At 39.9% G+C, this 22204-nt stretch overlaps 2 protein-coding genes across 2 annotated transcripts; one reads left to right on the forward strand and one right to left on the reverse strand.

Annotated features, from left to right (window-relative positions):
• Nucleotides 1-1199: 1199 nt before the first annotated feature.
• Nucleotides 1200-3885, reverse strand: LOC121970537 (endoglucanase 10-like). Its single transcript, XM_042521316.1, has 6 exons — nt 3239-3885; nt 2845-3152; nt 2318-2776; nt 2115-2250; nt 1858-2030; nt 1200-1789 (listed from the first exon to the last, which is right to left on the reverse strand). The coding sequence occupies exons 1-6, from the start codon at nt 3621-3623 to the stop codon at nt 1394-1396; spliced, it is 1857 nt and encodes a 618-aa protein (XP_042377250.1). The 5' UTR covers nt 3624-3885; the 3' UTR covers nt 1200-1393.
• A 113-nt stretch (nt 3886-3998) lies between these two features.
• LOC122040558 (glucan endo-1,3-beta-glucosidase 4-like) lies at nt 3999-6673 on the forward strand. The gene is made up of 6 exons (XM_042599913.1): nt 3999-4019; nt 5548-5714; nt 5820-5876; nt 5986-6011; nt 6142-6483; nt 6642-6673. The coding sequence occupies exons 1-6, from the start codon at nt 3999-4001 to the stop codon at nt 6671-6673; spliced, it is 645 nt and encodes a 214-aa protein (XP_042455847.1).
• Nucleotides 6674-22204: the final 15531 nt, after the last annotated feature.

Consider the following 22204-nt stretch of genomic DNA (forward strand, 5'->3'; position numbering starts at 1 on the left):
GCTGGTCTTTTCAGATGATCAGCCATATAGGGATTGAAATATGGCCCGGACTCCCTTGGGGCTGCAGTGGGGAATCTTGGATAATGGTTGAAAGCTTGATCTAGCAATATCGCTTGAGTGAAGAAGGGCAATGCCGCTGGTAAAGCTCTTTCCTCGAGTGCACGATCAGATTCAATTTCATTCGAATTTTGTAGTATAACAACTTATTTCGAATAAATCCTGAAATTCAAAACTACCAGTTATCCAATAAAAACCTAAGATTTCTAATAATAAACTAAAATCCTCTATACGATTAGTTACAAAAGCTTTTTGATAAGCACTTATTATAGTCGATCGTGTGAATCAAAATCCTATTAATAAATAAGAACACATTCCCATTAATTCTTAAAAAATATAAATTTTTATCAAATTTGAACGGGTAACAAATCCCAACATAGAAGCATTGAAAAAACTCATATAAATAATCTTATCTAAGTTGAATAATCGAGGATTATACTGTGGATTCTGATAATTTGAGAAATTTTTATTTAGTTATAATCTAAAAAAGAAAAAAAAAATAAAACAGATACTTATCTTAGACTAATCTATTTTTCTTTAAGAAAAATTTCGTAAAGTCGTAAGACTATGTATGGAGGATGACGTCTGCCAGTACTAGAAGATCAAGGAAGTTGATGACTTGATAACAGGGGAGTCGACGACCAAAGTTTCGGTAAACGGTGACCGTAACTATAACGATCCTAAGATCCTAAGATAGTGAAATTCTTTGTCGGGTAAGTTTCGACCTGCACGAAAGGGGTAATGAACTAGGCACTACCTCGGAGAGAGGCTTGGTGAAATTGATATATTTGTGAAGATATGAACGGTCTCCACCTGAATATAAAGACCCTATAAAACTTTATTATTCCCTAGAATTGGCTTTGGGTATTTCCTCCCTAGCTATTTAATTTTAGATAGACATTTAATAAAGCTTTAAAATGATATTAAATTGTACAAATTTTCGATATAATTTCTCTTGCTCGAGGAATTTAAAGGATATATTACTAAAACAAACGGGAGATTGAGAGTTAATGATATATTATTTGTATTTCACTATAAATTTCTCATGCTTTTATATTTTTAAATAAATATAAATCTATTATGAAAAAAAACAAAGACTCTTATTTATCTATATTGTTAAAAGGACACTTTTAAAAAATATATATACTAATAATTTTTTCCACTCCAAGTTTTAGCTTTGTACAAACAGTTCTGAGAAGATATTATTTAAAAAAAATAAATTAAAATTACTCCAAGTCTTCTCCTCTTGGAGTTCACTTCTCAAGCTATCACTTCTCAGTTCTGCATAACACTCTACGTAACGAAGGCTAAAGCAGTTCGCTAAACTCGAACCAACTTAAGGCTTCCAAGCTGATGGCGGCGGTGGGGGAGTAGGAAACATCGGAGGGATTGCAGAGAAGATGGTGTTCTTATCGATGCTAGTCTTCCCTCCGGACAGAGAAACCAGCGCAGCCACGAGGCCGGCGTTCCCGGCGAGTGTCGGCTCCGTGTAGTTGTAGTTGGTCCGGACGTCTTTGAACCCGTCGTGCTTGTCGGGACCAGCAACCATGGCGCCGACGATGGTGTTCGGATTGGGCTTCTTGGAGTCCCTCCACTTGTACCCTCCTTTGCAACTGGACTTCCCGTTCTTCGGAATCGACGCGCCGCGGTGATGAACACGCTTCGGGTACCGTTTGCCATATCCGACGACGTAGCTCATCTTCTGAGGGTTGTTGCCCAGTATGTAATCAATCTGCCAGCATTAAGCCGTTAGATTCATGAGTTAATTTCATATTTCTAACTCTCTAAAGCTAGCCATACCTGGGTCTTGGCGAAATCTCGTAGAACGTCTGTGGAGTAGAAATTAGGTCCACAGTACCACCCTGGAGTATCTGAAGCATCAAGGTAGTCACTGAACAGTGAAGCAAGGAAAGCAGCATTGACGACGTATTGCAGGGGTTGAGGTCTTCCATGGTTTAGTTGTATCAGACCACCTGCATCGTTGCAGATATAATTAACCAACCAAAAGAAAAACTGGAAGTAGATTTGGAGCTAGCAGAGGATGTTATATATCAAACCTTTGGTTCGATTGAATGAATTGAAGTATGGCAAGTATGTGCACATAACATTGCCTGTCTGGTTGTGGAATGTCCTCAGTATCTCCTCGTAGGGATAGCCGGGACTCAAGAACAGTCTCAGTCTACTGAGAAGAACCTGAAATACGGTTTAGAGATCAGCATAATGCGCTTGATCGACATGGAGGGGAGCAGGGCAAACATACTTGAGATCCAGTGAGCTTGCTGTCCCAACTGAAGACTCCGTAATCTGGTCCTCCCCAGAAAGCACCTGCGTGCTTGGCCAAGCCCGGAGCGGTTGCAAGCTGGAGATAGGAGGAATTCCCAGTCGCAAAGTAGAGCCATGATCCACCCCACAGAAACTCATCCCAGTAGCCGGTAGAGTTGTAGAAGATGGAAGGATCGGTGCCCCCGGAGCTGTATCTGCCCCTCTCTTGCCTTCCGTACCTGAACAGAGTCTTGGCGCCGTGGACGAGCTTGTCGGAGTAGGTCTTGCTGTCCTTGAACACGATGGAAGCGGCGGCCAGCGCCGCAGCCATTTCGCTCGCGAGGTCGGAGCAGCCGTGGCACTCGTACACCGGCCGAGGGTAGTTGATGTCTTCGGGCCTCATCCAGCAGTAGTGGTCGTTAGGATTAGGCCCCTTCGATGTGTCTCCTTCTCCGACCTGTTTTGCTACTCGAGCATCAGTTCTGGATCTAAATTTAGCAACTGAAGGATTTTAATTGGATTTACCTGGGCGACGATGCGGTCGATGGTGTCGGCGGAGGAGTTGAAGGTCTTGAGGAGGTAGTCGGTGCCCCACTTGATGATGCTCTTGACGTGATCGAGCTCGCCGGCGGCCTCGTACTTGGCGCTGTACTCGATCACGCTCCAGCTGAGCATGGTCATGGCGAAGGACATGGGGAAGTTGAACTTGATGGCGTCTCCGGCGTCATAGTAACCCCCCACCAAACTCCTCTTCACCGTGTTGTCGGACAGCCCGTCCTTCATGCCGGAATTCCCCCTCCAGCTCACGTTGTTGTGCTTCGGCAGAGGCCCAGCTGACGGAATTAAATTAGGATTGATCGATCGAACCAGAGCAAATAAACATGATCACCGGAAATAATATGTGATGATCGATGCTTACAGCGCTGGGCGTTGAAGAACATGAGGGCCTTGTGGAGGGCCTGGGTGTACTCGTCGGGCGGCGGCGGGGGACGGTGTCGGTGGGGTACGGTTTTGACAATAAGCACGATGAGGCCGATGAGGAGGCCGACGCCGAGGACGGAACCGACAGTCCAGAGGAAGATCTTGCGGTCGACGACGACGCACCCGAGGTCGACGTAGCGCTTCTTCTTCTTGCCGGCGGCGTCGCCAGGGGCCGCCAGCAGCCAGCTCTGTTGCGTCTCGTCCAGCTGCCGCGACAGCGCCGCCCGGTCGTACTCCTGGAGATTCCGGCTCCGGTCGTCGTCCGTCGCCGAGTCCGCATTGGAGATCTCTAGCGGACCGCCCCACGGATCCCTCCCGAACATCTTCCTCTCCTCTCCTTTCTCCCAATTCTCTCTCTCTCTCACTCTCTACTTGAGGTGGAGGAACGATATGAGGAGGAATATTGGATAATTGGAAGATAATAGCGACCGTTTTGGAGCGTACGTAGCAGTCGGCAGCGGGTTGCTTTCTTCCAACACTGAGAGCTCACCAACATGGGCATGTGGAACATCTATGGAAGGTGAAAACGGTAAAGATCACTACCAGTGAATCTGAACTCTGCCTTACACGCTTGAGCATTTCTCCATCACCCAATTTTAATCTTCCTCAAGGAAAAAAAAACGAACAGACAAGAATTTACATATCTTTCAGTGTATTTCTGCTGAATCTTCAGTAAACACCCACACTTCACTTACTCCATGGACTCCAGCACTATGACAGTATGTCTGTAAGGAATATTTTCTTTTTACTAGTCCTTATTTACAGAGAAACCAATGTAAAACCCTTGAAGGAATTGACATCATCTACAGTCGATGAATATGGCGAATTTAACTACACATTTATTCCCTCGTGTTTGCATTCTCCATCATCGAAAGTGCTGTAGTGAGGAAAGAAAAGTTGGTGGGAGAGGAATTTGTTCGATAATTATTTATTTAATAGCTACATGTGTTATTCGAATGAATTGGATCGATCACTCAATTATTGTTCTGGCGATGCATGAATGAATTGTGAATTACAAGGAGGTGTCGGTGGACTGCTGTCGGCGGACGTTTGGGCCGCCCTGCCATGCCACCTAACTGATTAATTATTGACCAGAGAGATTGAGAAAAAAAACAAAAATATTAACCACCCGGTGACCCAGATGAGTCCACCTGGATAGGCTTTTTTTTTTTTTTTTTTTTTTGGCTCCTTTGTTTTTTCCCGCAATGGAACAACCAACCACCTCTATTGCTTTCCCATGGCTTGATTGGTAGGACGATCGTCTGTTCATGCATTGAAATGGACAAACACCTTGGCTACTTAGAGGGGTGCTCGGGGAGCTAAGCACTTAAAAGCTAAAGGGGTGCTCAAGAGGTCGAACGCTTAAATATAGAGAGGAGTGCTCGGGAGTCGGGAGGCCAAACACTAGAAAGGCAAGAGGGATGTCTGTTGACATGGAGCTTAGCCACATGACTAGAGTTTGGTGAGTTGGACTCTTTGCTGCTTAAATGACATGAAAGAGTTGGTTCAGTTCGAATCTCAACACACCCAAATCTACAAGGGAAAGAACCTCAAAGTGAATTTAGGATAACGAGCAAGAATTCAGTCAAGCCACATTCAACTCGAACATGCAATATCGGTTATAATTGTACCATTTTTGGGTGCGCAAGGGGATATAGATTTAGGGTCTAGATTGCACTGAATCAAGTTGACTCGTGTACGAGTATGACTTATGCGCGCCCAAACAAATTAACTGACATTTTCGCTTTCAACTGTGTATCTGTATTTACCTCTTTCCATATCCGTGAGACTGATTTTAGGAGAGCCGCTGATGTGGTGATTCCACAATTATGCAATATCGGTTATAAATTTGATCACCACTGTATATCATACAGTAGTCTAGTAATTAGTAGTAACATCCTTCTTCGAATTTCCCATTTATGTAGTAGGAGCCGTTCGAGGTCATGAACAAATGCTTAAATGCATTTAATTACTTTCTCCTAAAGAAATACGAAATTAGAAGAAAACATTAATTGGAATGCAACAAATAGCAATTAATTACTAGCATATATGCTCTCTTCGTTTTGTTAGACAGTAGACGTTACGTGTAGCACGCCAGTTATTTTGGCAGTATAAGCCTTTGACGCCATGCTCCAACGAAGAGTGCTGCACTTCCCGCGTGGGAACAACAAGTGCTGCCTCAAAAGCTCCGCAACAGAATTCTTTCTTTGATCTTTAAAACATCTGCAGCATTTTGGACTTTTGCAGCTGAGGAACAGAGGTGCGATTCCTATTCTTTTACGTTGGTTTTTGGTCCTTTCATGGCAATATCTGAGTATTTTGATTCTATTTGTGAACCTCTGCATTGGAAAAGATGCCCAAAGGATGGAAAAGATGCATGCTACTGCTGATATTTGTTCTGTCAATGATATCAGGTACCACTTTTACTTTGTCAGATTAGAAATTGTGTTTCTGTATAACCTATAACCTATTCAGAATGCCAATCCTTGTGAACTTAACCTTCCAAGCCTCAAACTCAGGACTTATGATAATTCTACATCAGATTACTCTCCAGCAAATGCAAAACCAGATATAAAGTGCATTTACAACACACAAGATTGAGAAAACTCACATTTGCCACATATATTTCTCTAATAGGTCTTCACTATTCTTTCTTTATTGCAGATAATCAATTCCTCTTTTCAGGTTGCAAACTCCTATGAAATATGCATGTAGCCCTTTTTTCCAAATATGTTCACAATAATCCCAAAGACTCTCTTAATGGCCTAAGAGATTTCTTTGTTTGTAGTTTTCTACAAACAATGAGTTATTGATGCACAGTGTGCTCTTTTGTCAATGCAGCTCAGGTGCATGGAAAAGAGAAGTTGGATGAGCCTTATGAAGGCGCAAAGATTTCGGTAAACTTTACAAGTCTATCGGCTGCGACAAAGAGCTCAGGTGATCTGGTGTTTTGTGTGGCAAACTCCAGAGCTGACCCAATTGCTGTGAAGAAAGGTTTGGACTGGGCATGTGGACCTGGTTTAGCAAACTGCACTGCCATTCAGCCAGGCCAACCTTGCTATGAACAAGGAAACTTGACTGCCTTGGCATCTTATGCCTACAATGACTACTATCAGAAAGCGAGAGTCAACGGTGGAACTTGTAACTTCGATAATTCAGCCATAATCACTACTACTGATCCTAGTAAGTTCAGCTCAGAGTTCCATGGATTGACTGTTCTATTTGTTTATCTGATCAGTTAATTGTTACATTCATAAAAATTGAGAGGAACTTTCATAATCATCTTCATAAACAATGTCACTGTTACATGATGTTTGAATTGAGTTCCTTTGTCATTGCAGGCCATGGTTCCTGCATCTTCACTGGAAGGTAAGTTTGTCGATCCATTTGATCTGATCGTTAGACGAAAAACATCGCATTGCCTTGCGCTAATGACATCCATTTCAAAGTGCAGTTCCAGTCGGAAATCACCGATAAACCAACCATCTTCGAGCCCCATTGACTATGGTGGTCTTGACTACCCATTGCAATTCCCCAGAGAAATCTTTCTGTTTGTTATGATAGTGCATCTCTGGCTTTAAGATATGAACTTGGTTAACATTCATATTAGTAATGAGGTTTATAAAGGAGGGAGAAATGGAGATTATGATGGGAAAGATTGCAGTTTTTGATTGTGAGATCTGTAGTTTTGTAAACCCTCAAATGACTAGTTAATTGCTTTCATAATTCGATTTCTTGATTTGATTCTTATCCTTTACTTGTACTATTATTTAGCATCATAAAATTGCTCTAATTACTTCAAGGTTCGAGATTACTCCAATTAATAAAATTATTTATTTTCTTAGTTATTAAGCTTGAATAATAAAGTGGAAGACTTTAAATAGTATATAAAAAAGGGGGAAAAAATATAAAATTACATATTTGGCCAAGAACAAGTTAGTGGCTTTTTGATGGAGAGGTATGCCCCATTAGTAAGGGTCTCACTCAATGCATTAGATCGTGTTTCGCACGTGACCCACACTGAGGGGAGGACGAGCCGAGGTGGTTGCTGAAATGAACGCCACCACCGCCATGCGCTAGGGTCGCGGTCGCTGCATCGAACCATGGTGATGAAGGAGACCATCCATCACCTATCTCACTGCCTTGTGTTCTTTCCCATTCCCTCCTCCACCTCCGCTGGCCACCTCGTCCACCTACGGAACTCAAACGCTCGGGCCGTGATCAGGGTCCTACGCTTCTCATCCTCACCCGCCAGAGGGTACACACGGAGAAGACGCGGCGGATTTGGCGAGGTGGAAATGCAATCTCCTCCAACAGAGCTAAGGAAGCGTGCATTAACCAGGGTATTCGTAGCAATTGGTTCTAGGGCTTGGGAACAAATAAAGGCAAGGCCTCACTCCTGTCCTCCATGAGCCTGCAGAAGAGGTTCTAATCCAGGAGATTGAGTCGGACAAGATCCAGAATATCATGGACGACATAATCGCTTGCGTTCCAGCCAAATAAGGTAGATGGTCAAGCTACTCAAAAAGAGAGTTAGAAAGGTACCAGGGATGAATCTCGACAAGTCATTCAGACACTCAAGTTAAGATCTACTTGAGATGATATACTAAAGGATGAAGATGAAGAAAATAAAATAGAATTTGATGGAGTTGGAGAGAAATTGGACCATTTGTCATTACCTTCGTAAGTGCTTATATATGGTTGTCAGGAGAGCATCCTCATGTCAACCGAAATATCATCATTGTAGAGGCCGATGAGAAAACCAGCTCTGATAACCATTAGTTTCCTCTCTATTTATTCCACGTCATATGTTAGTAGAGGGCATCTAGGGGACTAGACCTGTAAACCTCGTAATCGCTCCTCCATTTTTATGGTGTCACATGTTCGAGAATATTCACAGTCATTATCAGCGAGCCCATTTAGAGTGGGTTTGTCTTGAGGATGAAAAAAGATGACATTAATGAGGAGTGGCCCTAGGAATAGACGAAGCTTAGATTTGAGATCGAGAATGAGATGATACTGGGATCCAATGTTGAGAGAAGGTATTTGCATTTGTGGCTAAGATATAGACATAGAGGATGTCGAGACCAGAGGCAGAGATTAAGAGATGTTGCTAAGACGTAAGGCTGAGCCAGAGAGATAATGTCGAGACTTGGAACTGAGCTAGGGATGATGTTGGGAGCCAAGATTGAGATATGTCACTGAGACTTGGGGCTGAGCTAGAGAGAGAATGTCGAAACCTAGAGCTGAGCTAGGGATAATGTTGGGAGTTGAGATTGAGAGATGTCGTTAAGACCTAGGGCTGAGCTAGAGAGATAATGTTGAGACCTAGAGCTGAGCCAAGGATGGTGCCGAGAGTTGAGATTGAGAGATGTCACTGAGACCGAGGGCTAGCCAAAGAGATAATGCCAAAACTTGGAGTTGAGCAGAGAGATAATGTCGAAACCTAGAGCTGAGCTAGGGACAGTGTTGGGAATCGAGACTGAGAGATGTCGCTGAGACCTAGGGCTGAGCCAGAGAGATAATGTCAAGTCTCGTAGCTGAGCCAGGGACAATGGAGGGACCCAAGACTTAGAGATGTCGCCGAGACCTAGGGCTGAGCCAAAGAGATAATGCTGAGACTTGGAGCTGAGTCGGAGAGATAATATTGAGACCTGGAGTTGAACCATAGAAATGGTGTTAATGTTTGAGTTGGTTTGGTCAAACCTGGATCTCATATGAGCTATATTTGGTCATGTTGGACTTATCTTGACTTTGATTGACAACTCAGTATAACTTTTAACCGCCAAGAAAAATAGGGGTTGAAGGAGATAGTCGCACTATAAGCCTTCCCTTCAAGTCTAGTCAAAGAAAGCGTAGTCCGATTGACTGAACTATGTTGAGTGATCAAGCTATACCTTTTTAGAGTGTTGAGTTGACGTGTTGATATATCATTGGGATGCTTAGCTAAGTCTTGGTTGTGGAGAAGAGAAAATTGTTAGGACCTTTGTTCCTGCTAGAGGGGGGATGAATAGCATTTCATCGCGCTCCTTGCGTTGTTTGCTTTGTCTTGATGATGATTGCTTCTTGTGATGATGTGCAGCGGAAAATACAAGAAACAACACACTACAACGCTAACACGTAGATTTACTTGGTATCCACCTCAAGAAAAGATGACTAGTCCAAAAATCCACACACCCTCCACTATGAAACCACTCCTTTACGGTAACTACCGAAAGAGAAAAAGCCTTACAAGCTCACAATACAACAAGAATATAAAGAGAAGCAAATACAAGGGAAATCTTATAAGATTTGTACAATAAACCCTAACCCTAGCTTCTTCTTCTTCTTGTAACTCGCCTCTTGATTTAGACGTGCCTCCAAGAACCTTCAAGAACTAGCGATGCAAGCTTGGGAGAAGTTGTTGTGAAGTCGCTGATCGCTGGTGGTGAAGATCTGTCGAGAAAACGCTCCGCCAACAGCTATATCCTGCGCAATGGTCGAATCTCAATCGATTGGATTACTCCCAATCGATTGGGGAGGCTTTGGATCGATCGACCGATCGATCCAGAGTGCCTCTGTGCTCTCTGAAAATCTCCTGAATCGATTACCCAATCGATTTAATGTGTTTCGTGCGATTTCCAGAGATATCACATGAAAATCCACCCTCCCAATCGATCAGTCGATCGATTGGAGGCCCCCAATCGATCGGCCAATTGGGAGACTTTCTGTGCGATCGGCAAACGCTCCCAATCGATCCATGGATCGATTGGGAGAACCCTTTATCGCAGGTGCTCTCCTAATCGATCAACCAATCGATTGGGCATGAGCCAATCGATCGGTTGATCGATCCAGCTCCTGTAGACTTGCCCAATCAAGCCGAAAGCCCCCCTAAAACCAACATCCGGTTAATCCATGACCTGTTGGTACATCATGCCTAGCATTCGACCATACCCGACCAACCTCGAACTAGCCTTCTAGCCTCCTCCATCAGCCTTGCGTCCCTCGGATATCTCCCATCCTTCACGCCTTGCCTTCAGGAGCTTCCTTCGGGCTCATCCTAGTTGTCGGGTCTTCCTTGCCAAGTCATACCAGGACTTACATTGCGAAGACCACATGCTTGGACTTACAACCTTTGCCAAGATCACACTTGGACTTCCCGTTGCCTGGCTCCTCACTAGGACTTCCTCCTTTGTCAAGATCACACTTGGACTTTCTCCTTTGTCAAGATCACACTTGGACTTTCCAATTTGCCTAACCTCCAGTTAGGACTTCCACCACTGCCTAAACTCCAGTTAGGACTTCCACCACTACCTAAACTCTAGTTAGGACTTCCATACGCCTAACCTCCAGTTAGGACTTTCCCAGTCAAGTCTCCTGTCAACCTTGACCTACTTGACTTGTATTCTCATCAACCTGGTCAACCCTTTGACAATCTCCATAACCAGACGATTGCTCCAGCAATCTCCTTATATTGTCAAACATCAAAACTCAAATCCCGACTCAAGCTTGACTCAACTCAGGCTTAGTTAAACTGGTCAAACTTGACCTAGGAAAATTGCCCCAACAACAACCTCACATTTAATGGACATGATACACAAGATCACATACCATGATGATTAGTGCCCTATATTTTTGCATTAATGAACGACATGCAATATCCGACTTGGGCCGCAGGAACATCTTGTTGGTGTTGGAAGTACCAGATAATCGAACTTAGTTTTGATATTGACAAAATATTCAAAATGAAGTTGTTTATGATCTAACAAACTTGACTAAGTGTTGGATCGATCTCATGTGAGAGGAGGGGGGGGGGGGGGGGGGGAATCACGTGATTTTCAAAAACTCATATTTTCTGTTTTAAAATCAAAGTACGAATGCAACGGAAAATAAAGAAGAATGAGAACACAAGAAGACACGAACTGTTTACTTGCAGCTCAAATCCTCTAGTCCGCAAAAATCGGACCGGAGGATGGGCCACTCTCCACCATTGGTGGAGAGTGATGGCCCCACATGTAAAATAAGTGGGGGCCATCACTCTCCACCAATGGTGGAGAGTGACCCATCCTCTGGTCTGCGTTTTGTGGACTAAAGGATCTGCAGTCATTTACTTGATTTGGAGCCTTTGACGACTCCTACTCCAAGACCCAAGTCCCACGGACCTATCGATGGGTAAACTACTAAAGGCCTCTTCCGGTAGCTCCGAAAGAGGAAATAAAGTACAAAGAAAGTTGAACAAGTGAAACATACTGCACTTGTCCTTTAGCAGTAATTAATTACAAAAGAAAATTACTAACACTTAAAGATTAAAGTGGGAGTTCTCGTGTCGATGTTGGTCTGCCAGCCGCGATCGAAAGTCCTCGGAACAGTCGTCGGGTGCAGCAGCTTTGTAGTAGAGTCGTAGCAGGAGCCTGAAGCAATTGGAACTTCAAATGAACGCGCAATAGCTTATATAAGTGTTATTGTCCAATGCCTTCTCAAGACAGCCTTATAAAAGGCATGGAAGGCGCCTCCAATGAGGCAAATTCGATCCCGAATATGCCGGTGCTTATCCATGACTTCGGTCAAAATTTATCATGCGGAAGGCACCTTCCATAGCCATGGAAGACGTCTTTTATGAATAGTACGAAGGTGTCTTCGGACAGTGTTCATCCGAAGGCAAATGTGCTTCTTTGTCCTGCAAAACAACGTTAGTTTAATAAACAAAATAATAACCCGCAAGACAAATGTTAGTATAATAATGAGCAATATTAATTAGTTTCTGTCCTCCCAGGACTAGGAACTAGTCAAGGTCTCATCTTAGGGATCCCAAATGGACCTAAACTGGACCGACGCCTACTGTCCCTTTAACCGGGATGCGCCCTCACTTGGACACTCTCCTCTAGTAACTTACCTTAACTTACCAGTTTGCCAGACATCCGATCAGCCCGTCAACCTGTCTGAACTTCATGTCAGCTATCCGGTCGGCCCGTTGACCTAGCTGGACTTCTTGCCAGATATCCGGTCAGCCCGTCGACCAATCTGGATTTCGTATCAGTTATCCGGTCAACCCATCGACCTAGCTGGATTTCATACCAGCTATCCAGTCGGTCTATTGACCTAGCTAGATTTCATACCAACTATCCAGTCGGCTCGTTGACTTAGCTGGATTTCGTACCAGCTATTCGGTCAACCCATTGACCTAGCTGGATTTCCTGCACACTTAATCAAGTGGTTAGATCACAACAAATCCTAACTTAACATACTTGTCATTCATCAAAATTTGAGTTAGACCTTTAGTACAAACCACATCAACAATCTCTCCTTTTTTGATGCAATGACAACCTGAGTTAAGTTAGGGAAAAAAAATGCAAAAATAGATAAATAATATGGTTTAAGTTATTTGGATTTCGATTTGTTTCAAAGTTTGCTAACTTAATCAACTTAACCCCTTAACCCCCCCCCCCCCCCCCCCCCTTTAACATTTATCAAAAAATATGAATAGATATTTAAGAAATTGTGCTAAGGAAAGTAAACAAGAAAGCTTTTGACAAAATGATAGTTTTCAGGATAACGTATGGGGGGAAAAAACTCTTGTCTTTTTAGAAAATAGTGGCTAAAAAACTTTTTTAAAACTCTTTAAGATTTAAAAAATAAATTTTGAAGAATAAGTTGGTTTAAAAACTTTTTCAAAAACGTTTTCATCTTTTAAAGAAGTTTTAAATACTTTAAAAAAAATTAAGAGTTGAAAATTTTTAAAGTTAAGGAAAGATAAGTTAAAAATGGTTGAAAATGCTAGGTTTTATGATAATAATTTTTTTTCAAAACTTGTCAAAAATTATACGAAGTTTTGCAACAATGACAAAATATTTTGCAAGAATTAAGGTTTGTAATAACTGGTAAAACTTTTCAAAAACAGTATTAGAAGTAGTTTAGAAAAATTGAATTAGTTTTTAAAATAATATTTCAAAACATATGATTTGATAAGTATCAAAATTTTTCGAACATATGATGTTTTAAAACCTTAAAAAAAAAAGATTCTTATCAGAAGGAAAATTTATTGAATTGTGAGATAATTTTTAGGGATATTGTTGCTCCCCCTGAACCAGATATTTGTTTTTAAAATAATTGAATCAACTATAAATTATCTTTAACTGTCTAACAGTTAGTTACTAACTGACTATCAGAAGATAGCAATGTTCACTTGATTAGTCAGGTTAAGTCATTTTATTCAGTTAGTGTATGACTAACATGAATTACTTAACCTAATTACTATAAATTTGGTATTTAACGCCCAGACTTATTTTGATGCACTGATACAAGCATCTTAAGTTCAGACAATCTACCTATGTATCTCACCCCTTTCTAAGTTTGACAATCACAAACAAGGTAACCCTAATGTGTTGGTGAGATGCTAAAGTCTTAGATCTATAGGAACATATTTTCTATAGGTTTGATCTAAATTAAGGCTAAAATTAATTTTAAAAATTCTAAAAATAAGGGAATTTTAATAAAACTATATAAAGAATTTTACCCTAGAATTTGAAAATTTTTGAAAATATTTTTTAAAATAATGATCCTAGTCTATGAAACACATTCATAATAATGGTCCTAATTTAATAATCAGACTAAAAAATAACTAACTAAAAATAGTAAGTTAAGTCATATACAATGCAGAATAATGTATCTAACACGATCAAATTTGATCATCATCAGCAGGTGGTGGTAGGGGTCACTTAAGAGTGCGTAGAGCCTGAAGAATTTGCTCAAATATGATGGTCATGTCATCTCGGAGGGAAGTAAATCCATTGGTCATCTCCTCCCAGAGTGTGCTGAATCCATCCGAGACTGACTGTCGAAGCTGTGCGGAGGACTCCTCAAGTCGAGCGAGTCGATCCTCGATGGAGAGAGAAGTTGAAGGCTTGGTCGAGGTCGAAGGCTGGTCTGAAGTCGGAGCATACCCAAATATCTCCTCAGCCGTAAACTCTAGTCACTTGATGTGTGTAGATTATATACACTTGTTTAGCATGTTTTAACGCACATTTACATATTTTACGCATGCTTTGTCTATACACTTTCATACTCTTTGACTTACTTTTAGCATGAATACTTTTCTTTATTCGGATATCTTCTCTTGTGTATTTTCTATCTTCAGGAGTCGAATTTGGAGAAGAAATGATGTTCGTGGCTAATCTAGGCAATAAGCAAAGGAAGACAACATTGGCCATGTGAGCCACACGGCCGTGTCAAAGGAGCAGGGAGGGAAATAACCTTGGCCGTGTGGAGTAAACATGCCATGTAGCTTCACTAGAGGAGGAGAATGACATAGCCGTGTGGATTGGTACAACCGTGTCTTCCCAGCAAGCATGACCAGAACCTGGCCGTGTAGATCTACACAACCCAAGCAACTTCTCCACATGGTCGTGCAACATTTCCAGAGAAAAGGCAAGCCCAGGCCGTGTATGTCACACGACCGTGTGAGGTTTCCAGAGGCAAATCTTGGCACGGTCGTGTGATCCACATGGCTGTGTGAGCCAGCCAGAGGTAGAGAGTTACACGGCCGTGTGAAGGCCACACGGTCGTGTGACCTTGGTCGAGGGAAGAGCAGCTGGGGGCGTGTGTGCCACACGATCGTGGCACGTGTCGTGTGGTGCCCGTGCCCTGCACTATATAAGGAGCTTCTTCCTCTTCTCAAAGGGAGGAGACTCTCCTTTTTGGGGAGATCAAGTTTGGGGCCAATCTCTATCTTCTCTGACCGTGATTGAGCGTTCGTAAGTCATTTCTATCTCAAATTCAACTCCAGAAGCGAGGGATTGGTTCTGAAGATTACTCATCATCGTTAGATAAGCATTTCTATTCTCTTCTCTCGATTTGGATTGAAATATTTGTGATCTCTTTGTCTTCGGATCTTTATCTTTACATTATGGAGTATATTCATTGTTCTAAGACTGAGGAAATATTTATGGTGTGATTTGATGTAAGAATCTCATAGATATGCCAATTTCCTATATTAATGATGTTGTTATATTTTGTATCTATTTGATCTTGTGTGGTTTGTTGTGTTTGGATCTGATTTCCATGCTTTATTAGATGTTTGTACTACTTGTGGATCTCGTAGAGGGATTCCCTAGATCGTAAAACCGAGGGGCGCTAGTGACAGGCTGCCTCGCTAACGGACATTTAGGGAATCACCTTGAAGGGTGAAGGTAGTCTTACAAGGAGGTGGATTGGTTGAGTGCATTTATTCTCTATGCCTTTATGTGGATTGAATGGTGATGTGCTTCTATGTTGTATGACCAAGGGGCGTTGGTAATAGGCTGCCCCGCTAACGGACTTCATGGAGACCATAACTATCAAATTACTAGAGGTATAGATAAAAGTTCCTTGCTGGTTGACTTCTACAGGAGGAAATCAACAACTTCCTACAAATGCATGACAATTGAGGATAAGAATTGGTAGATCACCTTACATCAATAAATTTCATAATGAAACCAGACTCCTAGAACTCTCACAAAAACCAAGTTCTTACATTTGCTTTTCTATTTCTATTTCTAATTGCTACTCAGTACATTTACTTCCTTTGTCGATTGTTTAACTAATTCATTGTGAGACATTTCTATGCTTATAACTAGTCCTTGTGAATTCGATATCTTTTTATTACTGATGATGAAACCGTGCACTTGCGGTTACGTAACAAGTTTTTGGCGCCGTTGCCGGGGACTGCATCTATAACATTAGAGATAATCATTTGAGTTAGACTAGACCTTTCTTTTCTTTTCTATTACATAGTTGTAACTAGTCTTAGAAATTCTGTTTTCACAATCCTACCTTTTATTTATGTTTACTTTTCCTGCAATTTAATTTGTTGCAATTCAAATTCTACATTTTATATTTTCAGCATTTTGATCTAGTTTGTTTTTCAAGTAAAAAGAATTTTTTTAAAAAAAAAACTTGAGATCTTGTTCTTGTATGTGTAGATCTAACTTTGCAAGAAATCTATTACCTCTTGATCCAAAGATTGATAGAACTTTTCATAGAAGGAAGATTTTACAAAGAAATCAAGATGAACAAGAACGCTCTAATATGGCAAACAAACCATTGAAAGATTATGCAGCAGCACCCTATGCCAGAGGGCTTCGTTCTAGTATCACAAGACCATCTATTGAAGTCAATAATTTTGAGATCAAGCCTACAATAATCACTATAGTGCAACAAAATTAGTTTGGAGGTGGACCACATGAAGATTCTAATCAACATCTTGAAATTTTCTACGAAATATGCAGCACAATGAAGATAAACGGTGTTCCATCCAAAGCAGTGAGATTATTATTATTTGGGTTTCCTTTAAGAGATAGAGCAAAACAATGGTTGAATCTTTACCAACTAACAGCATAACCACTTAGGAGCAATGTGAGCAACAATTCCTTGATAAATTCTATCCTCCAAGTAAGACCGCTCATATGAGAAATCTAATTGTAAGCTTTAGACAATCAGACTCAAAATATTTATTTGTATCTTTATTTGCACAAGTGTTTTTAGGTAAGATTAGAAAATCTCTTGTGTGTTATTAGTAGTTTCAGTGTGTTCAGGATCCCATATTTGATAAGCAACATGGAGAACAACACTGAAAAGACTCTTGGAGAGCTTTGGGCACCAGATTTATCAAATGATTCATTCTATATTTGATACTCTAATTTGGACATAGACTTTGAGTTATGGCAAATCGTACATCTATTATCGAAGTTTTATGGGCTTTCTGATGAAGATCCCAATAGACATCTACAGAAGTTTCATATGGTGTGCTCTATATTGAACCCACATGACATATCAAAAGAAGATGTTAGCCTTCGAGTATTTTCATTCTCACTGGCAGATTCAACAAAAGATTGGTTGTACTATCTCTTATCCAACTCTATCACCAGCTGCTTTAAGATGAAAAAAATTATTTTTGGTGAGGTTCTTTCCTGCTTCTAAGATTGTAGCTATTTGGAGGATTATTTACAGAGTCCAACAATTCACAGGAGAATCGTTACAAGAATATTGAGAGAGATTTAAAGGCCTTATTGCTAATTGCCCTAAGCACTAGATTAGCAATTAGCTATTGATTATGTACTTCAATGAGGGATTGTTTTCCATGGACAAGAGTATAGTTGAAGCAGCTAGTGGAGAAGCTCTAGTTAATAAGATATCTGCTAAGGCTAGAGAATTTATTGAAATTATGGTTGTAAATTATCAATAGTTTGGGACTAGATCAATGATTGCTAAAGATGTTTATTCCTTTGTTAATGTCTTTCTGACCCGGATCTAGTATCATCAGCCTAATCCTCAGTACTATCAAATTCATCAACATGATATGTATAATTCATTTGCAGGATTTAGGTATAGGAACACACAACAAAGGACTTCTAAGTGGCCCCAGTATTATCAACCTTATTTTCAGTAACATCAGTGACACATTCATCAACACATTACAGTTGCTATCAAATCAACATACTACATCAATTTCTAAGGAGATAGATTGTAGAGTGTGTGGTATTCTTGACCTTATTTTAGTTACTCTATATGACTCTTTTGTTTTTTATATCGTGATATTATAGTTGATCCTGATAATGTTATTGTTGATGATATTGCTATTCCAAATATTTTTTATGTTACAGGTATTGTTGATAATGATAGAAGTGTAGGGACTTGTGATGTGCAGATAAAGCCCTAAGAATCGCTTCCTTTGATTACACTACCACCATATCCAGTTGAGTCTACTATTGCACTTAGTGATGATGGAAGTATAGGGACCCCCAAGAATCACTTCCTTTGATTGCATGACTGATAGAGCCAGAACCTTTATCGGTCCAAGAGAATGCCACATTCACTGTTTTAGACCCTCCAGGAATTGTATCCTCTTTTTAGTGCGTAAGATTTCTACAGACAATTCATTTGCAATCAATCACATAAGGATGCATTATATCATTTGAATAAAACCCTAACTCTGTATGCAATAATAAAACTTCTGGAGTGGACACTCCAACTGAATCGTCTCAACTATCGGAGAAAATTTTTGAGGAAACGATGGTAGAGGGAGTAGTCCTCACTTCACCTACAACCATCCCACTTCCAAATTGGCTTCTAGAATTGAATCGACTCCAACTACCAGAAATTTAGGGGAGTCTATTCCAACTCACTTTTTCTTTTTCTTTCTGTTTTTATATATTTCTTTGCTTGGTAGTTCATTTTAAATTTTTCATAGATTAAGATGATAATTTTGATATGCCTAGTGAGGATATTTTTAAGCCTATTGTTCTCATTTATGTGATACATTTGTGATTAATGTTACTTTAGAACTTGTTTAATTCGTTCAAGAGCACATTATCATAGGATTACATGATTTTTATGAATGTTATCTCACTTGTTTTTATTCATTTCTTTTGTTATCATATGTTGCTTGAATAAGTCCCTTATCTTTGGTTATGTCATTCTTTCTCTCTTCCATTTATTTCACTTTCTTACACATTTGGATGTGGATAATTTGGATGTTATATGATGAGTGTTTTGTCCAGGACGGACAAAAGTTTAAGTGTGGTAGAGAGGAATAGCTTAGTAGAATTTAAGGGAAGCATAGATAAGTCATGCTTAATCATCATAGGTGAGTCATACTATTTATCTTTTTAGTTGAGTTATTGATGATGCATAGGAAAGATGTACAACATGTTAAAAGAAAGAAAAAATAAAAAAAAATAGAACAAAATTTGGAAAAGGAAAAAAAGTGAAAAAATTGAAAACAAAAACATAAGAAAGAAAAAAAAAATACTTTTGACATGTTATGCCATTTTATACTCATTTAGTGTAGAATTTTTGGAAGTGACAATTTTTATTGTAGCAACATTTAGATTTTATTGTATATTATGAGTGAATTTTTATTGTGAAAAGCTATAGTAGGAGTTGTTCATATTTTTATTGAGTTGTGAAAAGTTAACTTGGAAGTTTGGATGTACAACTTTTGGGGCATTATTTTGTTATACTCATCTTTATAGCATTCCATTATGTCTATGTCTTCCACCCTTACCTTGCTTTATCTTCCTCATTTCTTTTCTTACACACTATTATTTGCTTTGATTTATGTTTCTCTTACATAAAATAAGCCTTCATTATTTTATTGTGCATTCCTATGTATATGGTAGTGGTGAAGTAGAAGAAAAATAAGCATATGGTAGTGCATAAATCATGAGTAGCTTGAGTGATCTCCACGATTGCATGTATATGAGAGGAGAGCCACCATCATTTACTTTGTGAGATTTATTTTGTTATTATTCTCAGTTTATTTATTATGGATTGAAGTTATCATATTTGTTAATCAATGTATAAATTAAATTTATGAATGCTTGGGTCATTGGAATTGGACAACCCTAGGTAACTTTCTTTCCCAATTTTCAAAACATGATGGAGAATTGTTATGGGAATACATCTTTAGTTATCTTTTCTGTTTTGTTTACTTACTTGAGATGAGTAAGAATAAGTGTGGGAAGTTGATAACTAGCTATCTATTATTGTAGCTCTTCTTCTTGGCATTTTTAATTTCTCATATGATAAGTTTGGTGTTTATATCATGATTTACGAGTAGAAATTTATTTTGGATTTATTTATAAATTTTCTACAATTATGAAATTAAATCCCATATTTTTAATGTGGCTTTATAGGAAATCCAAAGAACCCCTGGATTAGAGCTGAGTCAGATCGAATTTGGCTTGATTTAGAGGTCAAATGGAGGAGATCAAGCTAAATCAATATGAACCATTGATCTAGATCTAGAGATATCTTGTTCCTTCACTCCATCTAAATCTAGAGCTACATGGACTGTTTGATCAAATCAGTCTTAATTTAATTTCAAATGATCTAAACTGCTCATCTCATGATCGGACAGTAAAATGTTCATCCATCTTCCTCATCAAAATGAACAGTTGAGATTGAAGGAAAAAAATCCTTTATTTTCTCTCCTCCATGCAGACAAATAGCAGTAGGGATCCTCTGGTCCACAAATTATGAACCAGGGGATGGTCCATTGCATGAGGACCCTTGATTTGGATAGACTTCACTTATAAATAGATGGGGTCCATCCAAATCAAGGGTCTAAAAAAGTGGATCATCCTCTGGTCCACAATTTGTGGACTAGAGGATCCCTCCTCGACAAATAGTGGGCTCGAGCTAAGGGGTTACTATTTACATTTGTTTCTCTTCTTCCACCCGATGGTCGACGCCCACAAACTTCTTCCTCTCGCGATCTTCTCCAATCCGGTGGCGGCAGCAACTCCTGTGAGCGGTGGCGAGCTCATCTCAATGCCCTCTGCCACCAAGGTGGCTCTGCTCCGATACAGCGGTGAATTCTCACATCTCTCGGCTCAAGGAACATGCGGCTTCAATCTAGGATTTCCTTGTCGGAGTGGTTCTACTCCGACAAGGCATCCCTTCTGCATCTCTTCCTCATAGAATCCCCTGCAACGTGGTTGCAAGAGCAGAGGATTCCAGAGGAAGCCAACTATCTCTCTTATTCTTCTCCAACAATGTCTTATCTAAGTGCACCACTGAGGCTGTGGTGGACTTTCCACGGACATGGTTGCAAAGGCAGGCATATTTTCAGCAACCTCAGTTTGTCACCAGATTATGGCAGAAGCATCTTTCTCCTAACTCCAACCGGTAACTCCTTTGTTCATCTCAATTTGTCACCAATTCCAGCGGAAAGACAACAAGATGTTGCTTGAATTCCTCGTCTATTTTTGTTAGAATCTTGTTTTGGTTTCTACCGTGTTGGAATTCTGAGATGGTTCTTGTTGGTGTTGTAATTGTGTGTTGCTTCTTGTCGATTTAAGCTATCAATTTCATGTGGTTTGCATTGTGGGGAGAAGTTGATCAGAGATCAGTCAACTAAGTAGTTGTTCACCGACGTTGGTGGTTCCATCTCTAGGCCCCCTTGTGACGGAGGAGGGTAGTCGAATTGGAACGATCGTGGAAAAGAGGGATTGGTTAATTTAGTTCATTTTTGCATTTGATTTTGTAGTTGTGCTATGATGAATGTTAGATTGTTTAGTCTTGCACTTTGTTAGGTTTTGTTAACTTTATTTGATTTTATTTATACATGATTGCTAAACTTGGATCATATGGTGACAATGTGGTGTAAGTTTATCAATTATGCATAGTTAGGTTTTGTTTAATCGCTGTTAAGTTTGCTTAGTTCAATTGCATTTGTTAGAATATTTCTCTTTCCTAATGCATGTTTGTGGTACTTGTTATGTTTTCATATTATGTCTATTGATAGATGTTCTTGTGTCATAGTGTGACAATGCTGTGCAGAGAAATCTTCAATGGCTAGATAGGATAGTTGGTTAATTTTTTTATGCATGTTTATTCTGTAGAAGGGATGCTTGTAGTGTAGAGTGACACTGCACTGTGAGTTCATATTTGCTTGTTTGTTAGGATTTCATTTATAGCATTAGGTTTAGAAAACAAACCCTTGGTTCAATTTGGTCTGAAAATAAATGCCTTACCATTAGTTTCACGTGAGAGACGACTCGGTCCTCTAGTATACTACCTTAGTATAGGTTAAAGGGTTTCAGTTAAGTAGAAATTATTAATTTGATCTGAGAGAGTGGCAGACGCTCGACATCAGTCAACCACCTAGATTTGAAAGTATAGATTATCCTAACCATGTATTTAAACTAAAGAAAGCATTGTACGATCTAAAACAAGCACATAGGGTAGTATGAAGATTATCTACCTATCTAATTTCTAAAGAATTTAATCAAGGTTGAGTTAAGTCAACCCTTTTTTTTGTAAAAATCCTTAAATCAGATATATTTATAACCCAAGTATATATATGCAATATAATTTTTAGTTTAACAAACTCAGAATTTTTACTAGAAATTATAATCTTAATGGGATAAGAATTTAAAATGAGCCT

This window comes from Zingiber officinale, chromosome 1B (genome assembly GCF_018446385.1).
Source record: "Zingiber officinale cultivar Zhangliang chromosome 1B, Zo_v1.1, whole genome shotgun sequence".
NCBI lineage: Eukaryota > Viridiplantae > Streptophyta > Magnoliopsida > Zingiberales > Zingiberaceae > Zingiber > Zingiber officinale.